Below are 24,641 nucleotides of genomic sequence, written 5' to 3'. Positions count from 1 at the left end.
TTGACACTTGTCGAAGATTAAGAACAGAGGGGGAAAGGTAACCAAGAGACAGAAAGCCTCCATGTGGGTTTCTGTCACTGAGCAAAAGGAATTTATGGGGTTGGCCTGTCTCCATTTGTAAGTTACATGTCATGACATTCCAACACAGCTATGGAGAAAGGATCAGTGTTATTTTGTTTACGTAAGAACTGAATGAGACAGCATTACTCAGTTCAAGATGCAGCGTCATTCCGGCTCATGCTTCAGCGATGAGTTAAAGGAGCTTACAGTAACTCTAAGAAGGAGAAGGAAAAAGATCCCTCAGTATTTACTCTGGAAGGACCTCTGCTTAGAGATATCCATGGCTGCCGATTTATTTATTTTTTTTTTCTGATTCTGTGGTGTGAAGTGCAAAGCTGAGGTGTCTCAAAGGGGTGTGTACAGTCTGACACAGCTGCTCATCAGCAAGTGGAGGCCTCAAGAGTACTGACTGAGAGATAAAGCTGTGGTGAGAGCATCCCTCGCAGCACTGTGCTGTGCTGGTGTTCCTCAGGACAGACAGACAAGCTGAGCATGTCTGAGCAGGTCTGAGCTGAGCACGCTTTGAGGCTGTAGGGTCTGCACCTGGACTCTTCTCAGCCAGGGTATGGCACTGGGAATGGGATGCAGGTGAAGGAGCTGAAGCATCCACACGGCATCTCACTGCCGTGAGAGGAAAGCTGACTCACAGCCGTCACAGGAATATTTGTCAGAGTACAAATTTTTCAATAGCTGCTGAGTACTTACATTTTCCAAACTGTAGTGGAGTTTTCCCTCTCTTCCTCAAAGACACTTAGTAGTGTTAAGAGGCCAGTCATTCATGAAACAGAATCTAAGTGTGTTTGAGTTTTGTGAATGGGCTTCTGAGCAGCTGGTGTCAAAGAAAACCCCTAGAAGTCAGGAGTGGTTTCTGTTGTATTTCTTTTCCTTCACTCAGCCCCAGAGATCTTGGGTGGAACGGGAGAGCGTGGCCAGGCTTAGCCTTGAGCCCAGCCCTCAAAAGGAGATATTTCCAGGTGTCCCTCGAAGGCAACAGCAGACATTTTCGGGAGCACGAGTGTCAAACACCAGCTCCAGGGAGTATGAGGAGCCGGAGGTGCCCCTGCCCACGGCAGAGTGGTTGGAACTGACCCAAACTATTCCGTCATCATTTTCTGAGGTGGTGGGCTGTGTGACGCCTGCTGAAATTCGTTCTTCACCTAACCCGCGCGGCTGCCACTCCACACGAAATTGATTTACTTTCAGGTTTTCAATTATCGGAGTTGATCCTCCCCGACATAACACCACAACTTCTTTCGCCGGCGCTTCTTGGAGCCGTCCCCCGGGAACCGCAGCCCCCCTCGGCGGCACCTCCCGGCACTCAGGGCGCCGTATGGCATCCGCCACCGCACAGGGCACGGGGGGCGGGCTGCGCGGCGGAGCCCCTTTCCCCCCGCGGCCCGGGCCCCCAGAGGAAGCGCCCACGGGCCTTTGTGACGAGCGGATCCGCCGGTAGGTGCGGATGTCAGAACGGGGCGGGCTCTGCCGCCGCCGAGTTTTGCTTTCCCCGCGAGCAGCGAGCGCCACAGCAGCGATGTGGCTGCGGGCTTCGCTCTGGTGCCTTACGCCGCTCCTGGGTAAGCTGTGAGGGCCTTGGGGACCCTCCCCGGCTCCTTCGCTATTCTCCCTCTCCCTCGGTGTCTCGGTGCGGCCCGGGGCAGCCTCGGCCGCCGCCGCCCGGGCATTGGGCGGGTTCTGCTCCGGGGATCGGGGGCAGGCGGGCGCGGCGGGCATTTGGGAGCTGCGGGCGGTTCCCAGGTGCCCGGGAGCTGCCCCAGGGGCCGCCATCCCCTCCGGAGCCCGGCGACAGTGGGCGGCAGCGGCTCCCTGCGCCGGGCGGATGGCCCCGGTCACCCCCTGTCCCGCCCGCGGCCGGCGGGCACAGCCGGGCGGCTGCCTCCCTTCCGCACCTCGGACTGGAGCTGCGTATGAGCCATCGGCACTCCGGAGCTCCCCATCCCATTCTCATTTCAGACATGTCCTACGGGGGAGCCTGCGGTGGGCATGGGTGGGATTGTTGTGATAGCCGCGCACGGGGGGCTGATTCCTGCCCCGAAGTTTAGCCGGCAGTGAGAGGCACTAGGGCAGCCTCCTCCTTGTCCCATCGGTGTGCAACCTTATTCTTCCGTGTTCTGAGGTGTTATGGAAGTCAAGGAAACCAGCTTTTACTGTAGGAGCATTCTCGTCATCCCTAAACGTGGAAGTGCTGTTTATTTTGTATTCTGTGTTCGTTCTTGCTCGCGGACAGAACGTCGAAGTTCTCAATCGTTTTGTGCTTGTTTGGGTGGGGTTTTGTGTTGTGTTTTTTTTTTTTTTTTTTTTTTTTTTTTTTAGCAGTTGGGTTTATTAGGTTTAATTTTTGTTGTTGGTTGGTTTTGCTTTGTTGTTTTGGGGGGTTTTATTGGTGTTGGGTTTTTGTGTGTGTTTTTTGTTTTGGTTTGGGGTTTTGTTTTTTTTTTTTTGGTTGAAGTTAATTATTGCTGTTGACGGCTGTTGAAATGCTAATCAAAGGACTTCTTAATCCAAATGCCACCGCTGTGCATTAGGAGCAAAATCCTTACATGCAGAGCCCTTGCACTGAGCTGTGAACATGAGAAGTATAAACAAAATCTATTCATTTTTGAAATTGAAGATGGATGTACAAACTTTCTTCTTGTCATCAGAGTGAGCTGCTATTGCTAGGTGAGCCAAAAAGCATGATTTAATCTATGAAGACCTTTTCATTCCTCTAGTCTAAGGGATTTGTTCTGACTTTGGGTTTTGGGGGTTTTTTTGTTTTTTTTTTTTTTTTTTTTTTTGGGAATTTCCTGCATGTGCCTAAAATAGGAGCTATTGTATCCTCCTGCTAAAAAAAGGAACTTCTTTTCTGCTGAGAGTTTAGAGCAACTCCCTGTGATTTTCTCCTCATACTATTCCAGAGCTCTTCAGCTTACTTTAATTTCTATGGAGAGATCCTGTTCTGTAAGAAAGAGTTGTGGTCAAGGTGTGCAGGTAGGACTAGCGGAGAAGCCAGGACACTGCACACCTGCTTGAGTCTGCCCACGTTAAGCCTTATTTGCAATTTATCTCACCTGCAGGGCTTTTGCTGAGTTCCAAATGAGTGTGACTAATGCATGATTAATTGAGTATCTTCTCTGTAACTTTTTCTGTGAGTCCACGCACTTTGTTACCTTGCATTATGTAAGTTGTCATGCAGCTGCTATTCTGCAGGTCTCAGGCCATCTGCTACAGACTTACCTAGAAAAAAAAAAAGATTCCAGGTTCCAAAGAGCATACAATTGAAGGGAAGGGTGATGATGTTTGGACAGCTGGAGAGAGTAATTGTGGCCGCAAGTATCATAATGTCCTTCTTTAATGGGAAACTTAGCTAGTTCTGTTGTCTTCTCTGCAAAACTTTGATTCTGAACTGGTTGATGAGGGCAGGAGACAGGGAACACAAACACTTTACTGTTGTTCAGTAAACTAAATAGGCATGGTTTCACACCATGTTTTTGTTTGTATGCTTACGTTTTTGCTGTTATGTGTGTGTTGACTACGTGTAAATATTTCATGTAAATTTTAACAAGACAAAATAATCTATCATCTCTCAACGTGAAAATCAAGACCCTGAAAATCAGACTGATCTGCCCAAGGGCAGAAGTAAATCAGTAGCAGTTCAACTTGGCATGCAAGTTCTTAGCCTTGCAAACACCTGTTTTAAACACACCCAGATGCTGTTGGTAGATCCTCATCCTTTGTCAGGCTTCTCCTCCAGAATCCTTTCTCCATCCAAATCCAAAGCACTGCACTTATCCCAGTCATGTTGCTGAATGTCTGAAGTAGGAGAGAAGATGTCCTTCTTCATTCCCCTGTGGAAGCCAGAAGTTGCAGTGTAGCTCTGGTGTTTTCAGAATTCCTACTCACCACATAGGGATTCCTGCTTTCACAATGTCAGGCCAAGTCAGTTTTTTATCTGATGAAACCTTAGACTTATCAATTACAGCACAAAGCCCTACCTCAAGGCTATGGAAGGACTTTGATTTTAGACCTACCAAGAGCATGCTCCTTCAGTTGTTGGAAGTTCAAGACAAAACTCTGTTCAGATTTGGGATCCTGGATGTTGTGTGTGGGTGGAAAGAAAGTCAATGTGGTATCTGTGGTGTAGTTCAGTGAAGCAGCCCGCACAGAGATCTTTGCATCCTCCCTGTGGAGGAGGGGAATAAATAATACTGCACCAACAGGGGGATCACAGTGCAAGCCACTCCTGTGGGGATGCAGTTATGTTGCACTGCAGATGGCAGCCAAACTTCTACTTGCTTTAGCTGCATCAGGATCCTGCCCCAAAAGCAAAGGGGATATGGGAAGTAAACTGGAGATGTGAACTAGAGCAGCTAGAAGCATTCTGCATCTGTAGTAAGGCTCATTGAAAGCCACAGAACTCTTTCAGTGTTCTGAGCATCAACTCTTTTTTATGCAATGTTACTGCTTTCTAGTTCTTGCATATTTAGATGGATTCCTTAATGCCATTTTCGTTGTATGTTTGCATTAACGGTTGCTTTGCTTCTCAATTTAACTTCTTTATAAAAACTGAGTTAAACTGAGAAAACCTGGTTCACCTAAAGAAGAAGTTGCCATCTCCAGTACTGAGCATAGACTGACAACGTGAGAGCTGATAAAAGTGATTTTTCTTTCAGACTTCTTCTGAGAGCAACCAGCATAGAAACCAAACTTCCCTCAATGTGGCTTCTTGTGTCTGCGTCGTTAGACAGTTCAACAAGTTTGGGCTGGCTTTTTTTTTTTTTTTTTTTTTATTATTAGTTTAAAATTTCCTCTCTTTTTTTTTTCTTTGTACACACAAATATATGCTCCTTTTTACATTTTTATTAATCAGAAATGCTCTGGAATTGGTCAGGGTTTCTCGGGTGTCTTTCCGCTCCATGAAAGGTGTCATACGAACTACATCATAAGGCATTGTGATGAATGGAGGAAAACCTAGACTCCTAACAAATTCAGGTTGTTTGTGGAATGTAGCTATTTTGTGTGTGTTGCTACTAGAAATGTCAAACACTATTTTAAATAGTATAAGTGGAAAAATCAGTTATCAGCACTGCAAAGCTGACACCTGGTTGTGTTGTCCTGTCCCCTTACTCTTGAATCTTCCTGGATAAAGAGAAAGTTATAAATTCCTCACAGAGGAAAAAAAAAATTAACCAAACCTCTGTCCTCTGATTAAAAATTCTTGATAAGGGCTGAGGTTGGCATGTCATATTAAAACCAAAATGAAGCAATATTTTTGCCATTGCTATTTAACACTACTAGGATGAACACAGTGAAAGTTTTTCTGATAGTTTCTTGCCTTAATATAATTAATGATCTTAAACTTTTGAAAGGCAAGATTATTTATTTCTGGATTCACAGACTTCTTTGATCCTGAGTGTGTTAAAGGTGTTCATAAAAAAAAAAAAAAAAAAAAAAAAAAAGAGGCTGGGTTTAGGTTTGTTTATTTTTGATTTTTTCCTTACTGGTCCTCCTTTCTGTTTACAGCCTCAGGAGAGCCAGTTGTCTGTGTTCAGGATAGTGTGACTGTGAGCTGGCTGGGTGATACAGGGTTTGTAAGAGACAGAGGTTGTAATTTGGGGTCTGCTTAAGCTGGTGTTGCCACAGGTCAAGAACAGTTCCTGTTTATGGCATCAGTTTGTGCCATCCTTTGTAAGCAGAACTGCAAAGATGATCTGGCTAAAAATGAACCTGATTGAAGAAAAGAGTTACTGAGACAGATATTTTCTCAGTGCTGTTGTTGGAAGAGCCTTACATGAAGACTGTGGTTATGCAGCATAGGAAGTGCTGCTGTCAGGATGCTGGGAATAAGTGACCAGAGGATTTGGAATCATAGAATGGTTTGGGTTGGAGGAGACCTTAATGATCATCCAGTTCCAACCCTCTGCCATGGGCAGGGACACCTTCCACTAGACCAGATTGCTCAGAGCCCCATCCAGACTGCCCTTGAACACAGCCAGGGATGGGGCATCCATTCTCTGGGCAACCTGTTCCGGTGTCTCTGGACTGCTTTCAGACTGCTGCTTTTTTTCATAGCTCAGGGCAGGCTTAAATGCAAGTCAGTTCTGTCCCTAAGCAAAGCCTAGGGACTGTAAATAATCAATAATCTGCAGGACACAATGACCCTCTGTAATACTTTACCACTGCTTCAAGTGATGATTCCCAGTCCTCTCCCTGTTCCAGTGCCCAACCATCCTTTGGGTGAAGAACCTTTTTCTAATATCCATCCTAAATTTCCCCTGACACAACTTCAGCCCATTTCCTTGGGTCCTGTCACTGGTCACCAGAGAGATCAGTGTCTGTCCCTCCTCTGTGCTCTTACCCTTGTTCTTCCTCATTTCCCTCACTTCTGCTCCATTCCGTGCACGAGCACTGGTGTTCCCACAGTGAGTCACATTTGGGAATTACAGGCCTTCCTTCTGTGTTTTTTTGTTTGTTTGTTTGTTTTGTTTTGTTTTTTGTTTTATGTTTTTTGGTTTTTGTTTGTTTTGGTTTGGTTTGGTTTTGTGTGTGTGTGTGTGTGTGTGTTTTGGTTTGGTTTGGTTTGGTTTTTTTGTTTTGTTGTTGTTGTTGTTTCTTTAGTTGGAGTGTGGTTGTGTGTCAAGTACAGCGTGTCAGCGGATTGCCCTGTCTGCATGCCTATTCCACTGCGGTAATGGGCAGACAAAAAAAGGGAGAAGGAGGAATAGGCAAGTCATCCCCATGCTTTTGGTCACCAGCATAGTTTAAAAATGACTGGATAGCCTCTACATGGGAATGCTGCCTGTTGTTGGGCCCTTGGCAAGGGATATGACTGAAAGTATGGATTTTGTGGGACCCAGGCCTGTTGGTAGGTGCCACCCTTGGGTCCTGCCTTTGCTGATGTATAGAGCTCTGTAGATGCAGCTCTGTATTGCCCAGGGGAGCAACACACACATCTGTGAAGGTGCTGCAGTATGCAGGAGAACGCCTCTGCTTTGGATGTTACATGTAGGATTGGCATTCATTCCTGCACAAATCTGAATTTATCTTGCAAGAGCCTGGGCTGCTGCTACATCTTATTGTCATCTGTGTTCTTTCTCTGTGGGCTGTAGCTTTTGCCCATACTTTTACACCATGGGTCTCAGTGCTTTCTTTCTAGAGTTTAGGAAGTGGGTTGTGTTTGTGGCCTGTGGAGGAATTAACAAAACTTATTGGTAAATATTCTCACAGTCCTTCTGGACTGAACACTGATTTCAGGTTTTTCTGCAGCTGGTGGTTTTGACAGTTAGGAAGGAACAAAATTGTCTGCTGGTTACAGCTCATTGGGGAATTCAGAATTTTAAAAAAGCTGAAGAGAGGGGTAGTTTGGAAGTTACAAATAAAAGAAAGAAAAAGAAAAATCTTCTCTTTAAAAAGCCCTACTCCTGAAGCAAATAGTTCCTTGCCATAAACTAATTAGTAAGGACTTTTCCACCCAGTTTCAGCAGATAGAATGATGTCTTAATGGTAATAGGAGAACCTAGCTGCTGCCTGTAGAGACCTAATATATACCTCTGTGCATTTCAAGTAAGTATTTGAGACCAAAAATATTAATGATAGCATTAAAAATAAAGAGGGTCTAGCTTACAGATGTTCTCCAAAATAAGTAGGTTTTATGTCAGCTCCAGGAAAAATAGTGAAGAAGGTCAAACCGGGTAGACAAATACAGTAATGAAGCATTTATTGCTGGTAAATTAAGTATTAAGTTCTACTTAGTCTTATGGAACATGGATACCTTTAGCATGCCAAAATGTTGAAAGAGAATTAGTCTGGGGAGTATTAAAACTTGAGTACAGTACTGAGTTGTGTGGGTCTGGCTGCTGGAGAAGTGGGAGCAGAAGATGATGTAGACAAGGTGAGGTGGTGGGTTTGCAGAAGAGGCTCTGCCCAATGTTGGCTCCTCTTTACCTGTGCCACTTTGAGCATGGGATTTGACTGGAAGGAGAGAACACAAAGACTTGGCGTAAGAAGGAATTTGGAGTGAGTTTCAGGAGGTACAGGAGAAGGTGGTCTGGTGGTTTGTGTAGAGGCTACTGGAGGCCTTAGCACAGCACTATTTTGTTGTGTGAACTTCATCTTGGAATAATAAACTACAATAAGAAGAGAGGGAGAAAGCAGTGAAATGAAAAAAAAGGCACTTCTAGCTTTCCAAAAAGACTGCGTGAGAGTGTTTGGTTGTCATTTCTCCCTCTTTGCTCACCACTGTGAAATGGGAAATATGTTTCCATATAAAATGAAGTAGAAAAGATGGGGAAGGGTTTCTTAGGAATTTAAAAAACATGATGACACATGCTTTTTCCAGAAGCTCTAAGATGTGTGGTTATGACCTTATGCAACATTTCTGTATAATTTCTTTGAAAAAAGGAAGCTGATGTCACTGACTGGGAGACTTCTTCAAAATATCGCTAGACCAGTGAAGCAGGGAAATAAAGCCAGAAATTGGATGTTTTAAGGTGGGAGGAAGTGGCTGTTATCCTTGAGGAATAACCTTTTCCTTGTCCTACTATTGGACCTGCCAGCAAGAAGAGAGTGTGCTGAAGACCACAGTGCCTCCCTGTGCCATGTAAAACCCATGGAGAGAAAATGTGGGTTTTTCTCAGCTCTGCATTTCTTCAGTCTCACTCCTGGGCTTGAAGAAGCAACAATTTTGCTCTCATAACTCCAGTCTAGCACGTACTGAAAAGAGACCTACTGAAAGACAGTAAAGACATGGAGCATTTACCTGGATCAACACCCAAGTGTAGGAAGTTATAAATGGTTGGGTGAGTGTAGGAGATGGCTAGCTGCGAGAGGTCACATAAACAATCTGCAGCTAGATAGCAACAGGATGCTGGTCAGCCCTTACCTTTATAGTCAGAGACTGTGTCCTTGAAGGTGCTTCTGGATTGTATCAAATGTGTAGCAGAAGCCATTGGAATGCAGAGGTGGGATTTAGTTTTGTACTTCTTCATTTAACCAATAGTATGCTTACTTTTAGTTTTATGCATGAGCTTATTAGGTGTGCTATAAATTCTGTAAACGCTTCTAAATAAACTGAGTCTTGTTGATCAATCGTATTGATTGCGGCATTTCTCCCGCTGACCACGACAGGTGAGCAGTGGTGACTGTCCTTGCTCATGTTCTTAGTGCCCAGCAAACAGCTGCTGTCCTTGCTCAAGGCTCTTGTCAACAGCCACTGTGGTTTGGCTTATGCTGGCGTCAAGCCGCCACAGCCTGGTTGTGTCTGAGCCAAAGCTACCAAAAGGTAGAATTTCACCGTGGGAAGAGCAGGGAGTTTTTCTCCATGCTAGGAATACCGTAGGTTCTTAGGCAGTGAAGGTTGACTTCTTGAAGAATATGAGTTCCTGGGAACTGTCTTTATGAAACAAAGGTCTCTAACAAGACTCCAGGCTTTGTCAGATCAAAATAGTGTTCCACCCTACCCAGCATCTTGCAATCTCGTGGTGTCCAGACACAAAGTCTGGAGTTTCTGAGTTATTTTCTTCTGGAAATCGTTAATTGACATAGGTGGAAAGAGATGCTCAAGTAAAATACTTAAATCTGCCTGAATGGAGTAGAGAACAAAGAAAGCAGGTAGGTTGTGTTGACAAGATGTGGGAGTTGATAGCTTACCCTCATTACTTCTCCAATTCCTGTGCCTGGAAGAGGTGACCATGTAAGTGCAGACAAGAAATTGCAATTCCAGTGGCACGAGAAGAGTGCTTTCGTGGGTAAATTGCAAACAGATTGGATATTCCATAAAAAGTAAGGCGTGGAGAAGACATGTGTGTGCAGTTCTCTGGCCAAGCACAAAGAAGTGCATTTTTATTGCTTGTGTTCATTGTCCTGCCAGAGAAAGTCTGTGTTTCTATGGTGGGGCAGAACAGCTGACAATTATTGTCCTTTGCCAGTGGGAAAGGAAAGGCCAGCTGACCTTCTGTTTCTCAGGATATAGGAATTGGTGATGTCATTTAGGAATAAATAAAAAAGGATAAAACCCAGAATACAAGTTGGAACCAGTTGTCTTGAGGAGTAGGCATCTGAAATATTTGTTTCACCATGCACAGCTACTGTTCAAAGGGATGTTTTACATGGTGCAGATTGGGAATCCTGCCTTAATGAGAGACCTCATTTGTATCTTAACGGTGCCCTTCCTTCAATGTATAAGTAAAAAGTTACCAGCTACTGTGGACCAAAATCAATTCCTAAATGTAAATGTCACTTGAAGTCGATACCAAAGTGTTTTTGGCTATGTTCCTGTCTGCCATGGCAGTAATCCTGCAATTGTTTTAGAGCCATTTGGAGCTATTTGGAAGTGCAAGGTGATTGCTGAAGACTGAAGCAGAGACAGAGAGATGCTGGTGGTTTAAAGGCTGTTTCCTCTTCACCACAGCAGGATTTTGTCTGTCAGATCAGTAGGGTTTTCTTTTTTACAAATGTAGCTGCTTTTAATGAAAATTAGGGAAAATCTCTTATGTATATTCTGTTGTGGTTTATTTATTTATATTGAATGCCTGGGCACTTTAAGCAGAATGTAATTGACTCAAAACTGAGAGCAGTGAAGGTTTCTGAACAGCTTCATTTTTGCTAACAGCTCTGCCAGATCTCAGAGGATGGGATGCTGTTTCACATATATTGGCTGTGAAATAAACTTGCTTAAGTGACGTTTCAAAGGAAATCCCTACTATCCCAATGACTTCAGAGCAGGTGCTTTGAACTCAGTAGCAGTTTTGCATCAGACGTGTGCTTTTTACTAATGTAAATATTCATACTGGAAAAACTGCAGTTTCTTTGGTCAGCAGGAACTTCAGTCTGGGCGTTCTGCAACAAGATGCTGAAACAGATTTTGGTGGTGACAATTCCCCATTTGATACTTTTCACCAGATCATGGGGAGGAGGCCTAATTCAAATGAACAGAGGGAAAGTACTGAGGATAGAGGGGCTTAGGATAGGGTAGATCATTGGGGCAATTATTCTGCCTGGGACCAGAATGTGGAAACTGTATTTCGTTGCTGTGCCTGTCATACAGTTGTGCTGACAGCTGGGTTTGGGTAATTCTTAACTGATGTGTACGTTAGTTGGCTACTTTGTGATGTGCTTCTAACCTAAATCTGAATGTATATGACATTACAGACGGCATTAGTCAAGCAGTGTTTTATAAAACAATTGCTGAAGTAACTTTTTCTTTTTTTCTCCCCCCTATAGCACACATCTACTGTAAGGAGGTAATTGGCCTTGCAGGAGAAAATTTTACTTTTCCAGTACAAATAGATAAAAAAATAATGGAAACTGTCTGGAAGAAAAGCAAGAATAAAGTGGCTGAATGGGAAGAGCAAAGCATACCGACATATTTTGGTCCTCTCCGCAACAGGAGTGTACTTCTGGAGGATGGATCCTTGACTATAGTTAACCTGCAGAAGGATGATGCTGGCCCATATGAGTTACAGTACCGGGATTCTGTGGAAGATCACTACTTAGACTTTGTACTTGTTGTGTTAGGTAAGTACTGGAAGAATTGCATAAAGAATGTGAACCACTATTCACTTTAAAATGTCTAGAAAGGGCATTGTATATTTGTAAGGAAACTGAGGGGGCTGTTCTTTGTCTCTGTTTTTAAGTTGCTTGGGCACTTTTAACAAATTTTCAAAGGTGGCATCTCACTTGTGTGCCCATCATTACTCACCTTGGGATGAGTTTGAGAACGTGTGTAGATGGCACACTGCACTTTCAGGGAGAAAACCAAACTTTTTGAGCAAGCTGACCAGGTAATCCCAGGGAATAGATACAATTAAAGATATTCCTGCAGGCGTATTATACATGCCTGAATATCTGTGGCATCATCCTGTGCAGATCTACTCAGCCTCACTAGTAGTCTTTGGGAAATATATGTCACCAGTGTGTCTATTAGTCCTATGGACAGTGAACCACGAGGACTCTTGGGCTGGGCCAGGGAGAACCACGAACAGGTGGTTTACAGGTCGCTTTCAGAAACACATTTCTCTCTAATGCATGTGTGCACACACCCCACAGTTTTGTCTGTGCACTCTCTTGCTGCTTTTGTTGCTCCAGCCCTTGTCCTGTGCTGAAATTCTATATAGTTTATCACTAAAGTAACACAGAATGTTTTCTCTCCTTCTAGATTCCCTTCCAGAACCTAAAATCAGTTGCAATGCCAGCGATGGTGAACTTGTATTAAACTGTATAGCATATTTCCAGAGGTCTCTGAATTATGTTTGGAAGCTGAGTAATGATCCACATAGTCATCCAAACCAAGTGCTTTCCATCCCTTTGAAGAATGTTGATACTACCGCCAACGCTACATGTACCATAAAATTTTCACAAACAGAAAGGAGCTCTGAAATCTCTTTGATTCAATGTCTTCCAGAGGAAAAAGGTAATAAATGTGTCATGTTGCAAACACAGGTCTGAGAGGTTTGTTTGGGAAACAGCACAGCCTTTGTAAGATTTCTCCTGACTTCCCAGGAAATTAAATTTAAAGAGTAAAAAGGATCAGAAGTGATTTGTTTGCTAAAAGTGTGTGTAAAAATTGTGGAAAGTATGAGGATGACAGTTTGATCCATCTGGAAAGATACTTTTCGCAGGGATCTCCACAGAATAAAACTTTAGCTGTGACTTGATTGAGTAATAATAAAGATTAGAAGGTCATAAAAAATCTTTTCTGAACCTTCTGGCCTTATGTAATTAATGCTAACAACTTGTTCTCTTTGTACTGCTCTCCATGAATTGGAGTGAAACTATTCAGCCATTCCAAGTGAGTCATCTAGCAGCCATAAGATAAAATAATTTCTCATCTACCATGTGCATGAGTCAATGAGCATAGTTCTCTCCTCCTTCACAGTGACGTATTAAATAAAAAAGAGAGTTTTCTTCCTGTTGCTTATTGCTTTGGGACAGCCTTTAGCTTGAGTCTTGCATTTTTAGGGTTTTTATAAACACAGAGTGAGAATATGTTTGGAACCATTTGGTTTGTAGGGTGCATAAGGCAGTCCCTAACTGACAAAATTTCTCATTTCTGTGCAAAAGTAATTGTCATGGTGTACTAGTATAGAATTCTTCCTTTAAGGGAGAAACTTGTTAGAAATGAGGTACGTGGTGGGTTGGCCTTGGCTGGCTGCCAGGTGACCTTCGGGCTGATCTGTCATTCCCCTTCCTCTGTGGGGCAGGGAGGAGAAAATGTGACAAAAGCTTCATGGGTTGGGGTGAGGACAGAGAGAGGTCATTCTGCCATTACTGTCACAGGCTAAACAGACTTGACTTTGGGAAAATGAGTTTAATTTATTACCAGTCAAAATCAGAGCAGGATAGTGAGAAACAAGAGCAAATCTAAAACACCTCCCTGAAACCCTTCCTTTCTTCCCAGCCTCAGCTTCGCTCCTGATGTCATTACCTGGTCTCCCTGGGCAGCGCAGGGGGATGGGGAATGGGGCTTGCAGTCAGCTCATTGCATGTTGTCCTTCCTCCTCAGGGGCAGGACTCCTCACACTCTCCCCTGAGCCATGTGGGGTTCCTCCCACAGGAGATTCCATGAACTTCTCCAACATGAGTCCTTCCCACTTGCCACAGCTCTCCATGAACTGCTCCAGTGCAGGTTCCCCACAGGGTCTCAAGTCCTGCCAGCAAACCTGCTCCAGTGTGGGCTCCTCTCTCCAGGGGCCACAGGCCCTGCCAGGAGGCTGCTCCAGTGTGGGATTCCCATGGGGTCACAGCCTACTTTGGGCATCCACCTGTTCTGATGTGATGTCCTCCATGGGCTGCAGGGGAATCTTTGCTCCAGCAGCTGCGCCTCCTTCTGCACTGGCCTTGGTGTCTGTTGGGCAGATTCTCTCACATATTGTCACTCCCCTCGCACCCTTGCTGTCATTGTCCAGCAGTTTTTACCCTTTCTCAGAAGTGTTATCCCAGAGACACTACCACAGTCACCGATGGGCTCTGCTGAAATGGAAGCAGCTTCTGGCGTCTTCTCACAGAAAGCATCAAAACCTTGCAGTTGCAAAACCGGTACAAGATACTTGCTGAAATTTCATTTGTTTGAAATCTGACTCAGCCTTTCATAGGCCAAGAACTGGAATAGCCATTGCCTTTCAAGTGGTGATGTGCCTTCTCTGAAATTAGGTACTTGACATATAACTGTCAGGGAGATGGCTTAGGGTTTTGCTAATAACTGGCTCTGGTGCATTAATTTATTGAGGTTACTTTTTTAAAAAAAATACAAAGCATATTTGGGGCTGTATCTCTACTGAGCTAGTGTATCATACAGTTGCTTTTTAACTAACCAGTCTTTGTTTTTTGAATTTTTTTTTTAAAGGAGATAGTTCTTCCGAACGAAACAGAAGTGGTCTTATTGGAGCCATTATTGCAGTTATTATCCTAGTAGCAATCGTAGGATTCCTAGTGTTCAGGAAAGGTATGTATAACACTTCCTCACTCAGCTTTAGGTACTTCCAGATTATTCTCATCTAAGGTTCTGTGGAATGTATGAAAATTTCTGACCGTCAAGTGTTTTGTAAAAACAGTAGAAGAAATAAATCCAATTTAGGACTAAATGAATTTTAGGACTAAAAGTGAATATATTTGAAGGAAATAATGTAGTGAACTTTTTGCATTCTGGCCCTGGGCTCTGAGTCCTGGGAAACACTGCAGTTTGCATTTGCATAGTTCTCCTTCAGATGGGTGTTTGATTTACAGTGTTTCTACTTACCAAGTATTTGTAGTCTCTCCCATTCCTACCTGAGTGTTTTTTCACAGCTTTTTAGAGAGCATTATGAAGCTGCCCTGAAGATGCCCTGGAGATCACATTTACTGTTGGGACAAGCTTATACCAGATCTGAGTATCATATGCTGAGTCTAATCAACTCATTGTGGTCAACTGATAAATGGCACCTTCTGTGCTTCCTGGCAGCTTGTATTGCCATCATCTTGGAGTTCTGTATTTGTTTTTCGATCCATTCCTACACTGAATTCAAGTATCTTTTTTGTAAATCTGACAGTTTAATTAGAAATAGTAGTTATAGGCTATCACCGTGTATCTTTTTCTGCCACATTTTTGGATTTCTGTGTTAAATTCCCTTCTGATTTAAAAAAGATGGGCTCACTATCTTTTTTATTTGTGTTGGAGAGAGTCCCAAACAGGGACATTTCTTCATCCTATGAATGCTCTGCATGGAAGATTCATGTTGACTTCAAGATGGGGTCACCACTTGGAGGTGGCTGCAGGGTGAAGAGTACTGGATGCATCTCACATCTGGGAAGGACTAACTGATGATATTCTGATCAGGACATAAATAGATACATAATGCATGCGAACCTTTTGCTTTCCTGCTGATTGTCCATTTAGTTTCTGTTGGCATGGAGTCATAAAATAAACTAGGTGGGAAGGCATCTCTGGACGTTTCATCAACTTGCTGCTCAAAGCATGACCAACTTCAAAGCTAGATCAGGTTGCTTAAGGCCTTGTCCAGTCAAATGTTGAATAGTTCCAGGGGTGGGAATTTCCCAGCCTCTTTCAGCACGTGTTTAAGTGCTAAATCACTCTTGTAAGGGAGGATATTCTCCTTATTTCTGTTGGGGATTGCCCTTTGGCAGCTGGTAGCCATTGACTCCTGGTTTTTCGTTCTGTACTTCTGAGAGGGGTTTCCTTTGTTATCTGTAGCTAGTTGTAGGCTGCAGTTAGCCATCATCCTCTTGTCCTGATTCTTGAGGCTGAACAACCCAGTTCTCTCAAAATCTCATTGCACAGCTCCTGCCCCTAGACATCTTGGACATTTGTTGGACTAACTTCAGAAAGACGATATTTTTACATTAACTGGGAGACTAAAACTAGAGAGAGTACTCCATATGTGGTGTCCCAAATACTGAAGAGAGAGGAGGAATTGTGTTGATGGCTGACTTCACTTCTGCTAACACAGACCCGTATTTGTAAGCCTTCTACTGCAAGGGCAAATTTTTCTGTGTAATGTTGAGCTTGTTGATGCTTTCAGGTTCTTTCCTGCAGAACTGTTTCCTAGCCAGGCAGAGCCCAGCCTGTAGTGATCCATGAGGGAACTTAAGAGATTCAGGACTTTGTTTGCCTTTGAATATCCCATCTTTCCTGCCAGCATGTTTCTCCAGGTTGTTGAAGTCAGTTTGAGTGGCAGCCCTGCTTTCCATCATGTCCCCTACTCTCCCCAGTTTGATGTCATCTGCAAACTTTCTGAAAGGGCCTTCTGTGTCCTTGTTCATATTGGTAATGTTAAACAACACTGTTCTTGGTGTTAACACACAAAGAATGTCACTCAGAACTGACCATTTAGAATCAAAACAATTCAGTTACTTCCCTTGAAACAATGAGGGTTTGAACATGCAAGAAAATAAACATGTTATACCTTGGTAGGATAAGCATTGCACAGTATAATCAAACAGCAGAAGTTGGCTGTTTAAATTTAAATACAAGACATATAGTCAGAATTTGCTAAGCTCCATCTTAGATTTGATTAGATGTATTCTGACTTGCTGTCTGAGGAGACCCATTCTGTTGATCTCTCAGTGACTGTCTTTCTCTTAAAACAGTATTTCATTCTTTGTTCTTTCTCCAAATCAAGTATTCAGTTGCATGTTCTCAGTGAAGTGTATTTTTTTTTTTTTTTTGGTTTAGGGGTTGGAGAGGGGAATGGAATGGATGGAGGCTGTCAACAAGTTTCCAAAGGCACAAAACCTTATTTCTGAGTAATTTCTCCAGATATTCTATTTGTTTCTGTGCAGGTAATAATTGTGGAACAGGAAGGGCTGCTCAGAATAACAGTCCAGGGAATGGCTCAGGTAAGAGAGTGTCACAAATGTGTGCAAATCAGACTGCTGCTTGGTCTGTGCATGTCAGTTTTTATTCTGTGTCAGTATAGTCTTTCCTTGGAGAGGTAAAGGAGCAAGTTTTCTTTGAGTGTAGTTATTTTTTCCAGGTCATTAATACATACTTTCTAAAACAAATAAATTTCTTTCTAGGAGAACAGGAACAGCTTTTCCCTGGGAACAGCCAACAGCAGCCTAACTCAGAGGGAGGTAAGAAACTTGTATTGGGTGTTAATGTTTCTAAACACCTGCTCTTGGTTGGAGCAGGGAGTCTGATTTGCTCTTTCCTTTTTTGCAGAGTCTGAGTTTTTGAGTTGGTTTTCAAAGTGTGCATGTGCAGACTCAAAATCTCAGCTGAGATTTTGGATGATTATAGGGACCTGCACCTAGTGAATGTGTTAGTGGGGCTGGCAAAGTTACTGACAGTGAATGGCCTGAGATTTTCCTGGTCAACAGCTGTCTTTGGAGGTGAATTATCTTTCTAACACTGGAGAATTGGGGCTGGCCTCAGGATGAGGGCTGGAAAAGTGCACACTGTAGGACAATCTGTCATTCCTCTCTTCCTGTCCAGATCCCTGCCTGGCCTTCTGCTGTCCCTTTTAATTTGCATTGAGGAGTTTCTTTTGTTTTGTTTTAGGAAGTGGGGTGTTGTTGGTTGTTTCTTTGGTTGTGGATTTTTTGTTTTGTTTTTCCTTAGTGTTTTGTTCGAGTTTGTTTTGGGTTTTTTTAACTTCCTTAATTTGCAGCCAAATTGCACTGTTTTCTGGTGTTGTTTTTTTTTGTTGTTGTTGTTGTTGTTGTTGTTTTTTTTTTTTTTTTTTTTTTTTTAATCTGCTTTAGGATTTTTCTAGTCAAGATTCTTTAAGGTCTCCAAAGAGGAAGGGTTTAAAGTTACAGTGTTGGTGCAACACAAAGATGAAGTAGAGAAAGTAGATGCAGATTCTCTTCTCAGTTATCTCTGGCTTTTTATGACAGATCTGTGCAGCTTTACCAATAGATCTACATCAGCAAGACTTTTGTGAAGTTGTAGGCATAAATATAAACAGTATTGGTCATGGTCTGGGACCTTAAGTGGTTGCTGGAGGGAAGTTGAAGTCGAAATTAATTGTGAATCCTTAAAGTGGCATAACATAGTGGTTCTCAGGAATATCTGTTTAAAGTGTTACAATGTCACTTCAAGGCTGAGTTGCATGTTTTGCAGACTATTGTGCTACCTCTATACACGTTTTTAGAAAAGGATTTCTTTTTTCTTGCAGCTGCATGTTCACGCACTGTTCATTGTGAGGATGAAGAGCCTGAAGCAGGTAACAAGTGAGATGGAGCCCTAAAACAGAGGAACATGAAGGGGAAAAGTAATTTTGCACGTGGCCTTTTATAGTCCAAGCCATATTAGCATGTTCTCAGTACAGAGTTTACCATTCCCCTGTTGGCCTAGAAAAACCTGTTGCCTTAGGAACGGTAAATGTTGATGGATAGATCACTAGAAGAGAAATCAGAAAGACTTGGGGACTGTGGTTGGTAAACAGCACAGCGCAAACACCTTCTTGGGGCTTCACTTTCCCTCTTGATATGATGAGAATGGTGCTGCTTTTGCTGGGTTTGCAAACCATTTTAGTGTCTGTGGGAAAAAGAACTAAGTATGGAGGAAAGATAAGAGCCTCAGCACACCAATTTAGAGATGGGACGCTTACCAGCATGCAAAATTCATATTTGGGAGATACTTCATCCAGAAATGTGCTTTTCTAAGGAACAAAACCTGCTGTATCTTTCACTTGCTTTATGCTTTAGGGAAGTCTTTTGACTGCATTCATCAGACAGTTAAAACAAAGCTCCCGTTTTGTTTCCTTAGTCCAGTCAATGTAAATTTCAAGGAAGTTCTGGGACCTGTATTTTTTCTAGAAGTTCTTTTAACTCCAGAGGGCTAGAAATTGAACATTACTGTTCAACTCAAGAAAAAAAGTCAGTTTTTTCCTCAGTCTGTTGCATTAGTGATTCATTCACTCATTACCTCATTCAACATTTACCACAAATAAATGGGTTAGAAAAGGCAGAAGTCTTTCCTGTAAAGGAAAAAAAAATCACCAATGATGACAATAAGGAAAAGGAAACTCAGAAAAATTAAGAAGCCTCATTCTTCCTGCATGTATTGTAATGGATATAGAACAGCTTTCTTTCATCTGATTTCATCTGATGAAATAGGGATTGTGTAGCTGATGGTGAAGCTGTGGTGCACTGTGGGATTGTGTTATCACTTGTGTAACAATTTTTCATATACATAGACATAGTTATATAGGAAAAGGAGGCTTATTTTATGCCTGTCTTAAAGTAGAAAGGAGGGAAAGCACACAGTTCAGGAAAGAAAGGAATCAGGTCCGTAGATAAAGGTTGTCAGTTTGGACATGAGATGCAGAAAATGAAATCCTTTATTTTGTTGCAGAATAGAATAGAAACATCAGGAAGGGGAGTCAGTGCGCCTCTGTGCAGTGCACCCAGCAGCGCCTGGGGAACAGGCAGTCCCTGCTCTATGGATGGGAAACAGTAGGCAAGGCTATGATATTCTCTGAAATGTGTGTACAAAGCAGTTTCAAGTAGGGCTTTTGCTGCTAGCACGGCAGTACTTGCAGAGGAGAAGAAGTACTGTGCAGAGGAGAAGAACAGAGCAGTGCCTGTGCTGGGGAGGGGCAGAAGCAATGGAGTGTGCTCCTGAGGGACTGCACTTGTTCTCTGATCTCTTTCCAGACAGAGCATTGAATGAGGATGACGGTGCCCTGAAAGACAAGCAGATAGTTAAGAATGGTGTAAATCAGGGAGGTAAGTGCCTGTTCTATGGAGCAGTCAGTGCTACTGACCCATAGGCAGACTGGCCATGATCCCTTCATAGAATCATAGAATCTGGTGCGTTGGAAGGGACACATCAGGATTGACTCCAGCCCCTGGCCTGCAAATGACACCCCAATAACCACACAATATCCCAGAGAATGTTGTTCAAATGCTTCTTGAACTCTGTCAGGCTTGGTACTGTGACCACTTTCCTGGGGAGTGGTGGTGTGAGAGAGTGTGTGAGGGGTTGTGAAGACAGTGCAGAGTCAGGAATGGAGGAGAGAAGGGAGATGTTGGATGGTGATCCCATGGGAGTGGGGCATGTTGGTCAGCATTACTGTTGTTGCCAAACAAATGTCCCAAATCTCAATCAGATTATTCTTGATCCATGTGGGGCAGAGAGGAAGAGTGTTGTGAAGTCCAGGACTGTCTGAGTATTGCCTTTGTCCTTGCAGAAGTGACCCAGGATGCAGAAGGTGAAAATGAGGAACACTTAAACAACTCTTCCAGCTGAACTAAAGAAGGTATGTGAGGGTGAAGCTTTCTGTCTTGGGAGAGTGTGCTGACTGACACACAGGGTGACTGTGAATAATTTTCCTTTCTTGGAGAAAAAAAAAAAGGAAAAAAGTCATTTTGACTGTCATACAGTCCTTCCTTGAATGATGTAACTGCGGGTATCTCATACTAGTATCTGCATTTTGTATTGTAGGTGAGTGGTCACCAAACTGTTTGTGATTGTCTACCACATCAGGAAAATACTTTGAACATACACACCCCATTTATGTACATTTATAAGTTATATACAATTATTACCATACTGACATATTACATACATTATAAAACCTGCACAAAATAAAAATCAAAATATTATAATGATGAAGTAAGTAATATTTTTATTTTGTAAGTTATATTACTGGTGCAAAAATACCTTTTTCCTGCACCACAATGGATTGCCTTGTGCACACCCACTTTGCACATAATAATCCAGTGCAGATGATCCATTTAAGCATTTTCAAAATGCACAGCAGTGTGAAAGCAAGTGACACCTTACTGTTGCAGAGGTTTTTGTTCTGCTAAATTTGATACTTCTGTTGAATTACCAGCCAAGCAATCACATCTCGAAATTCTGGTATTTGCTGAAGACAGTGTTGAAAAGAGAGGTGAAAAAAATCTCCAAATGTGAGGAAACATGGATGAATGGGAGGGCAGGAGGGAGTTAGGACTGAGTATAAAAAACCTGACTCTCTGATGGAGACAAAACTGCTGATGAACCCCTCATGAAACCAGGAAACAGACTTGGAACAGGCTTTGTAGCCACAGAGGAAGCTGGGGTGTGTCGTAATAACTGAGTCAGATCCTGTTTGTTAACAATGAATAATACTGAAAGCCAAATTAAGTAAAACTCAGTGTATTTTTCCTGGTCCGTGTGACGCGCTGCTTTGCTGGGTTAACTGTGCTCCTGCACCACCCTTAAATGTTTAGCATCTGAAACTGGTCTGTTGTTATGTCATGCTGAGGTACCAGATGCAGCTGTGCTTGCTTTGGTGCTGTTTGCAAACAATGTGAGAACAGAACATTTTGTGCGTTTGGGGGGTGAAACCTGATGCTTATCCCTGAAGCTGTAAAGTGACAGAACCCTGTCTCATAATCAGACCCTCTCACTGCACAGACAAGAGGAAATAGCACACAAATGTGCACACACACACACACACGCTCGCGCGCGCGACTGGCTTTTTGATCATGCTCTTTAGTATCATCACTAAGGTAAAACATTAACCTGCTTGCATTTTAAACACACAAATAAAAATACTTCAGGCCTATCCAGGGACTCTGTGAGAGCTAGACTAGGGACAACTTTCTTTTTCTCATTGTGTACAGAGTTGAGTACCATATAGCACCATATGCTGCTCTCCTAGACTGTCTCCTGACATCTTGTCCTAGGTTGGAGTGATGCTGAGCTAGAGATTAGTGGAAGGGATGGGTAGTGCTATCAAAATAGGAGCAAAGACCAAAGAGCATGGTGCCCTGGCACATCCAGGTGGCTCCCTTTATGGAATTGCTATGTGTGCAACAAGCTGGAAACACCAATGTAAGTGGGCTTGTGTGTGCTTTGTTGGAAATCAGCCTAGTTAGAGGCTGTTGTGTGTTGCATGTGATGAGTCAGGCTAGACATGTAGTCTTGAACTTCCTGCACAGTAACTTCCCTTTGCCTTCAGTCTCCTGGCTTCTCAAATAAGAGCTGGATTTTCAATCCTCAAAACAGAAAACTCCAAGAGCAGCTGGCATGATTGTGTGGAAGAAACAGCAGCAGCAACACATGCATGTGTGATGCACAGCTGATCTTGAGATTATAGACATAAAACATATGAATAGAAGTGGTGTCTTAATTGGCTGATTATATGATCCAAAGTCATGGAGTCAGAACAACTTCACAGGTTACCCACTGCTTAGCAGGTGGCTGGCAGTAAGTAATAAATGTTCTAAACCTGGTCCAGCTGCAGAGGAATGTGCCTAATCATAAACAGATAATTTGGGGAAAATGTTTAGTGGCTGTCAGGTACCATTGGTCATGTACCTGCTCTGACAGGATTGTTATGAGTCATGTGACAGTGTCTTGGTATATCTTCCCAACACCTCATTAATATTTAAAGCTTGCAGTATTCTCATAGTAGCTAATTCAATTTCCAGAAGAAAAGACAGTAATTTACCTGTGTGCTTTTTTTATTCTTTTGTTTCAGATCTTAAAGGATGAGCAAATAATTGTTTTGTTGCCTGAACAAATACGAAAGAGAAGCAGTAGAATTCAGTGATGAAGAAGGTGCTACATTTTCCCTTGAAGGGCTTCCACAAGCAATGAAGTTGTCAGAGATTCATCAAGAAGAACTTTCAAGACAGGCTGAACTGTTTCTGGTGCCTATTTTTCTTTCCTCAGGAAAGACGGCCTCATTTTCTAGTGCTACCATTGAAGACAAATAGGCCAACCCATGGACAAAATATTTTGAAGTGTTTTGTATATGGTTTTAACAAATGGTGCTGTACTATCACACCAGAGCTTCTTTGTAGTTGATATTCAGAGATTTACAAAGTTTTATGTATTTGCAGGAATGTGAACAAATCAAAAACTGATCAGCTTTCTATGAACTTTTTTATCAGTGCCTTTTTACAGTCAGAAAAAACTTCATCTTTTGGCAGGCCCAGATGGGTGGAAGTTTGGATTTTCCAGTCTTGATTCTAGACAATACTATGTCCCAGAGTTGGCAGATGCCTGGCAAACTGATCATCTCCTGACAGTGGTTAATTCTGTGATAAAACTTCACTTCAGCTTGATGTTGCACTGGAAGAAAGCTACTGTTGACAGCAGGTTTAGGCTCTTCTTAAAGCTTTGTATATTTTTTTAACTTTTAGGACTTTTCTTTTTAAGCCTTAGCTCTTCATATTTTTCTAAGAATGTCAGCTCACTTCTACTCGTTTCTAGGAAATAACTGTATGTTTTAAAATTGTTTGAGACTAGAACAAAAACTTGAAAACTGAGGTCTTTTATATAATGAAGCTCAAAAAGAATCAAAAGCAAAAACACCATGCCTTAATATTTTCAGAACGTCAAGCTATGGAGTGTTTTTCATTATGCTTACATGGTGATTGTTCATGGAAGTTGAAAGACAATTTAGTTGATTTTGAACTTATTTTGTGTAAAGGACCATGAAGGTTTGACACTGGTAGCCAAAGATAAGGAGCTTCAGCTTTCCCCTTCTTTCAGCTTATGCCCTTTCTACTCCCACAGTTTCTTCTGCTATTTGCAGCTATTTGCACTACTACCTGAATGTACAGCTTGTACACTGTACAAAAGTTCAGAAAGTTCACTTTTGATAGCAGTAAACCTTTTATCTCTATTGCTGTCTGTAAATATTTATAATTTATTTAAAAAATACTCAGGATGTAAAAAATGTTGCCATCTCTTTTTGTAACATATACATGCAACTTTTTTTAAAAGTTCTTACTAACTGATTTCCAAAATAACCTTAACCCAAACTGGTGTCTTTTATATGGGTTTTTTGTTTGTTTGTTGTTTTGGGGTGGGTAAGAGTGTATTGTGAGTCAGCATTCCTGACCCAAGTGTCCTCTGTTCCACTTTCAATGAAATTATCAGGGTAATGCTGTCTGCTTCTCAATAACTAACTAACAAGTCTTCACAGAAAGATATCCTTTGTCATGGTTATTGTGGTAAAAGTAAACCTGTAGCTCATTTGCCTGCTTGGACAGTGTCTTACTTTCTGTTATTAATGTGAGAAATAACAGTAAAAAAAATGATTGGTGGAACTGGCTGAAATTGCTCTCAGAAACTATAGCACTTTGTATAATGGTCTCCATTCATCCCATGCAATTTAATACTAAACAACACAGAGAGGTCTCATGTAGTGTGGTTTTGAGAATTCTTTGACACCTGGTATAACTGACGTTGTTTCCAAAGCAAGAAGCAACAGCCTTCAAAAATAGTAAGCAGTTGTGGTTTATTCACCACAGTTGCTGGAAGTCTTCAAAATAGTTTGTGGAATTTTGTAGGTTGGTCGGAAGTACAAAAACCCATTTACATGGCAGGCTGACATAAGAGCAAGAACTACAGGCTCTACAGTCTCACTGCAGGCTTTCACCTTTTTACCATGCACAGTTTCTTCTGTGCATGAGAAATTTCTGGTAGAAGTGCAAACCACAGTTTCCAAAGTAACAGTGAAGCTCTTTTTTTATCGGTATTTTTTCCTATAAGGATGTGAAGTCAGACATTTGGGAGAATAAATTCATCTGACTTCCTGCTGGTTTTGGTGACAGCATTTGAGTGCCATTCCCTATGTCCTTCTCTTCAAATGACTCCTCAGTAGCTAAAGAAGAATAAACTTCTTTTTCTATGAAAA

The 24,641-nt window shown here is 42.4% G+C and overlaps 1 protein-coding gene across 1 annotated transcript; it reads left to right on the top strand.

Annotated features, from left to right (window-relative positions):
* The first annotated feature begins 1,548 nt into the window (after positions 1-1,548).
* Positions 1,549-24,641, top strand: CD58 (CD58 molecule). Its single transcript, XM_066340998.1, has 10 exons — positions 1,549-1,634; positions 11,278-11,571; positions 12,212-12,466; positions 14,399-14,497; positions 16,831-16,887; positions 17,068-17,124; positions 18,171-18,218; positions 19,654-19,725; positions 20,190-20,258; positions 22,473-24,641. The coding sequence occupies exons 1-9, from the start codon at positions 1,592-1,594 to the stop codon at positions 20,246-20,248; spliced, it is 984 nt and encodes a 327-aa protein (XP_066197095.1). The 5' UTR covers positions 1,549-1,591; the 3' UTR covers positions 20,249-20,258; positions 22,473-24,641.

The sequence above is a fragment of the Sylvia atricapilla genome, chromosome 2 (genome assembly GCF_009819655.1).
Source record: "Sylvia atricapilla isolate bSylAtr1 chromosome 2, bSylAtr1.pri, whole genome shotgun sequence".
NCBI lineage: Eukaryota > Metazoa > Chordata > Aves > Passeriformes > Sylviidae > Sylvia > Sylvia atricapilla.
The sequence above is the reverse complement of the archived record's forward strand: the minus strand, read 5'-3'. Positions and strand labels throughout refer to the sequence as shown.

Excerpts from the sequence above, each read along its gene's own strand:
- CD58 (XM_066340998.1), top strand. The coding sequence starts at position 1,592 with ATGTGGCTGCGGGCTTCGCTCTGGTGCCTTACGCCGCTCCTGG. Across the intron at positions 14,498-16,830 it reads ATTCCTAGTGTTCAGGAAAG|GTAATAATTGTGGAACAGGA; the intron begins GTATGTATAACA and ends GTTTCTGTGCAG. Across the intron at positions 17,125-18,170 it reads GCAGCCTAACTCAGAGGGAG|CTGCATGTTCACGCACTGTT; the intron begins GTAAGAAACTTG and ends TTTTTCTTGCAG.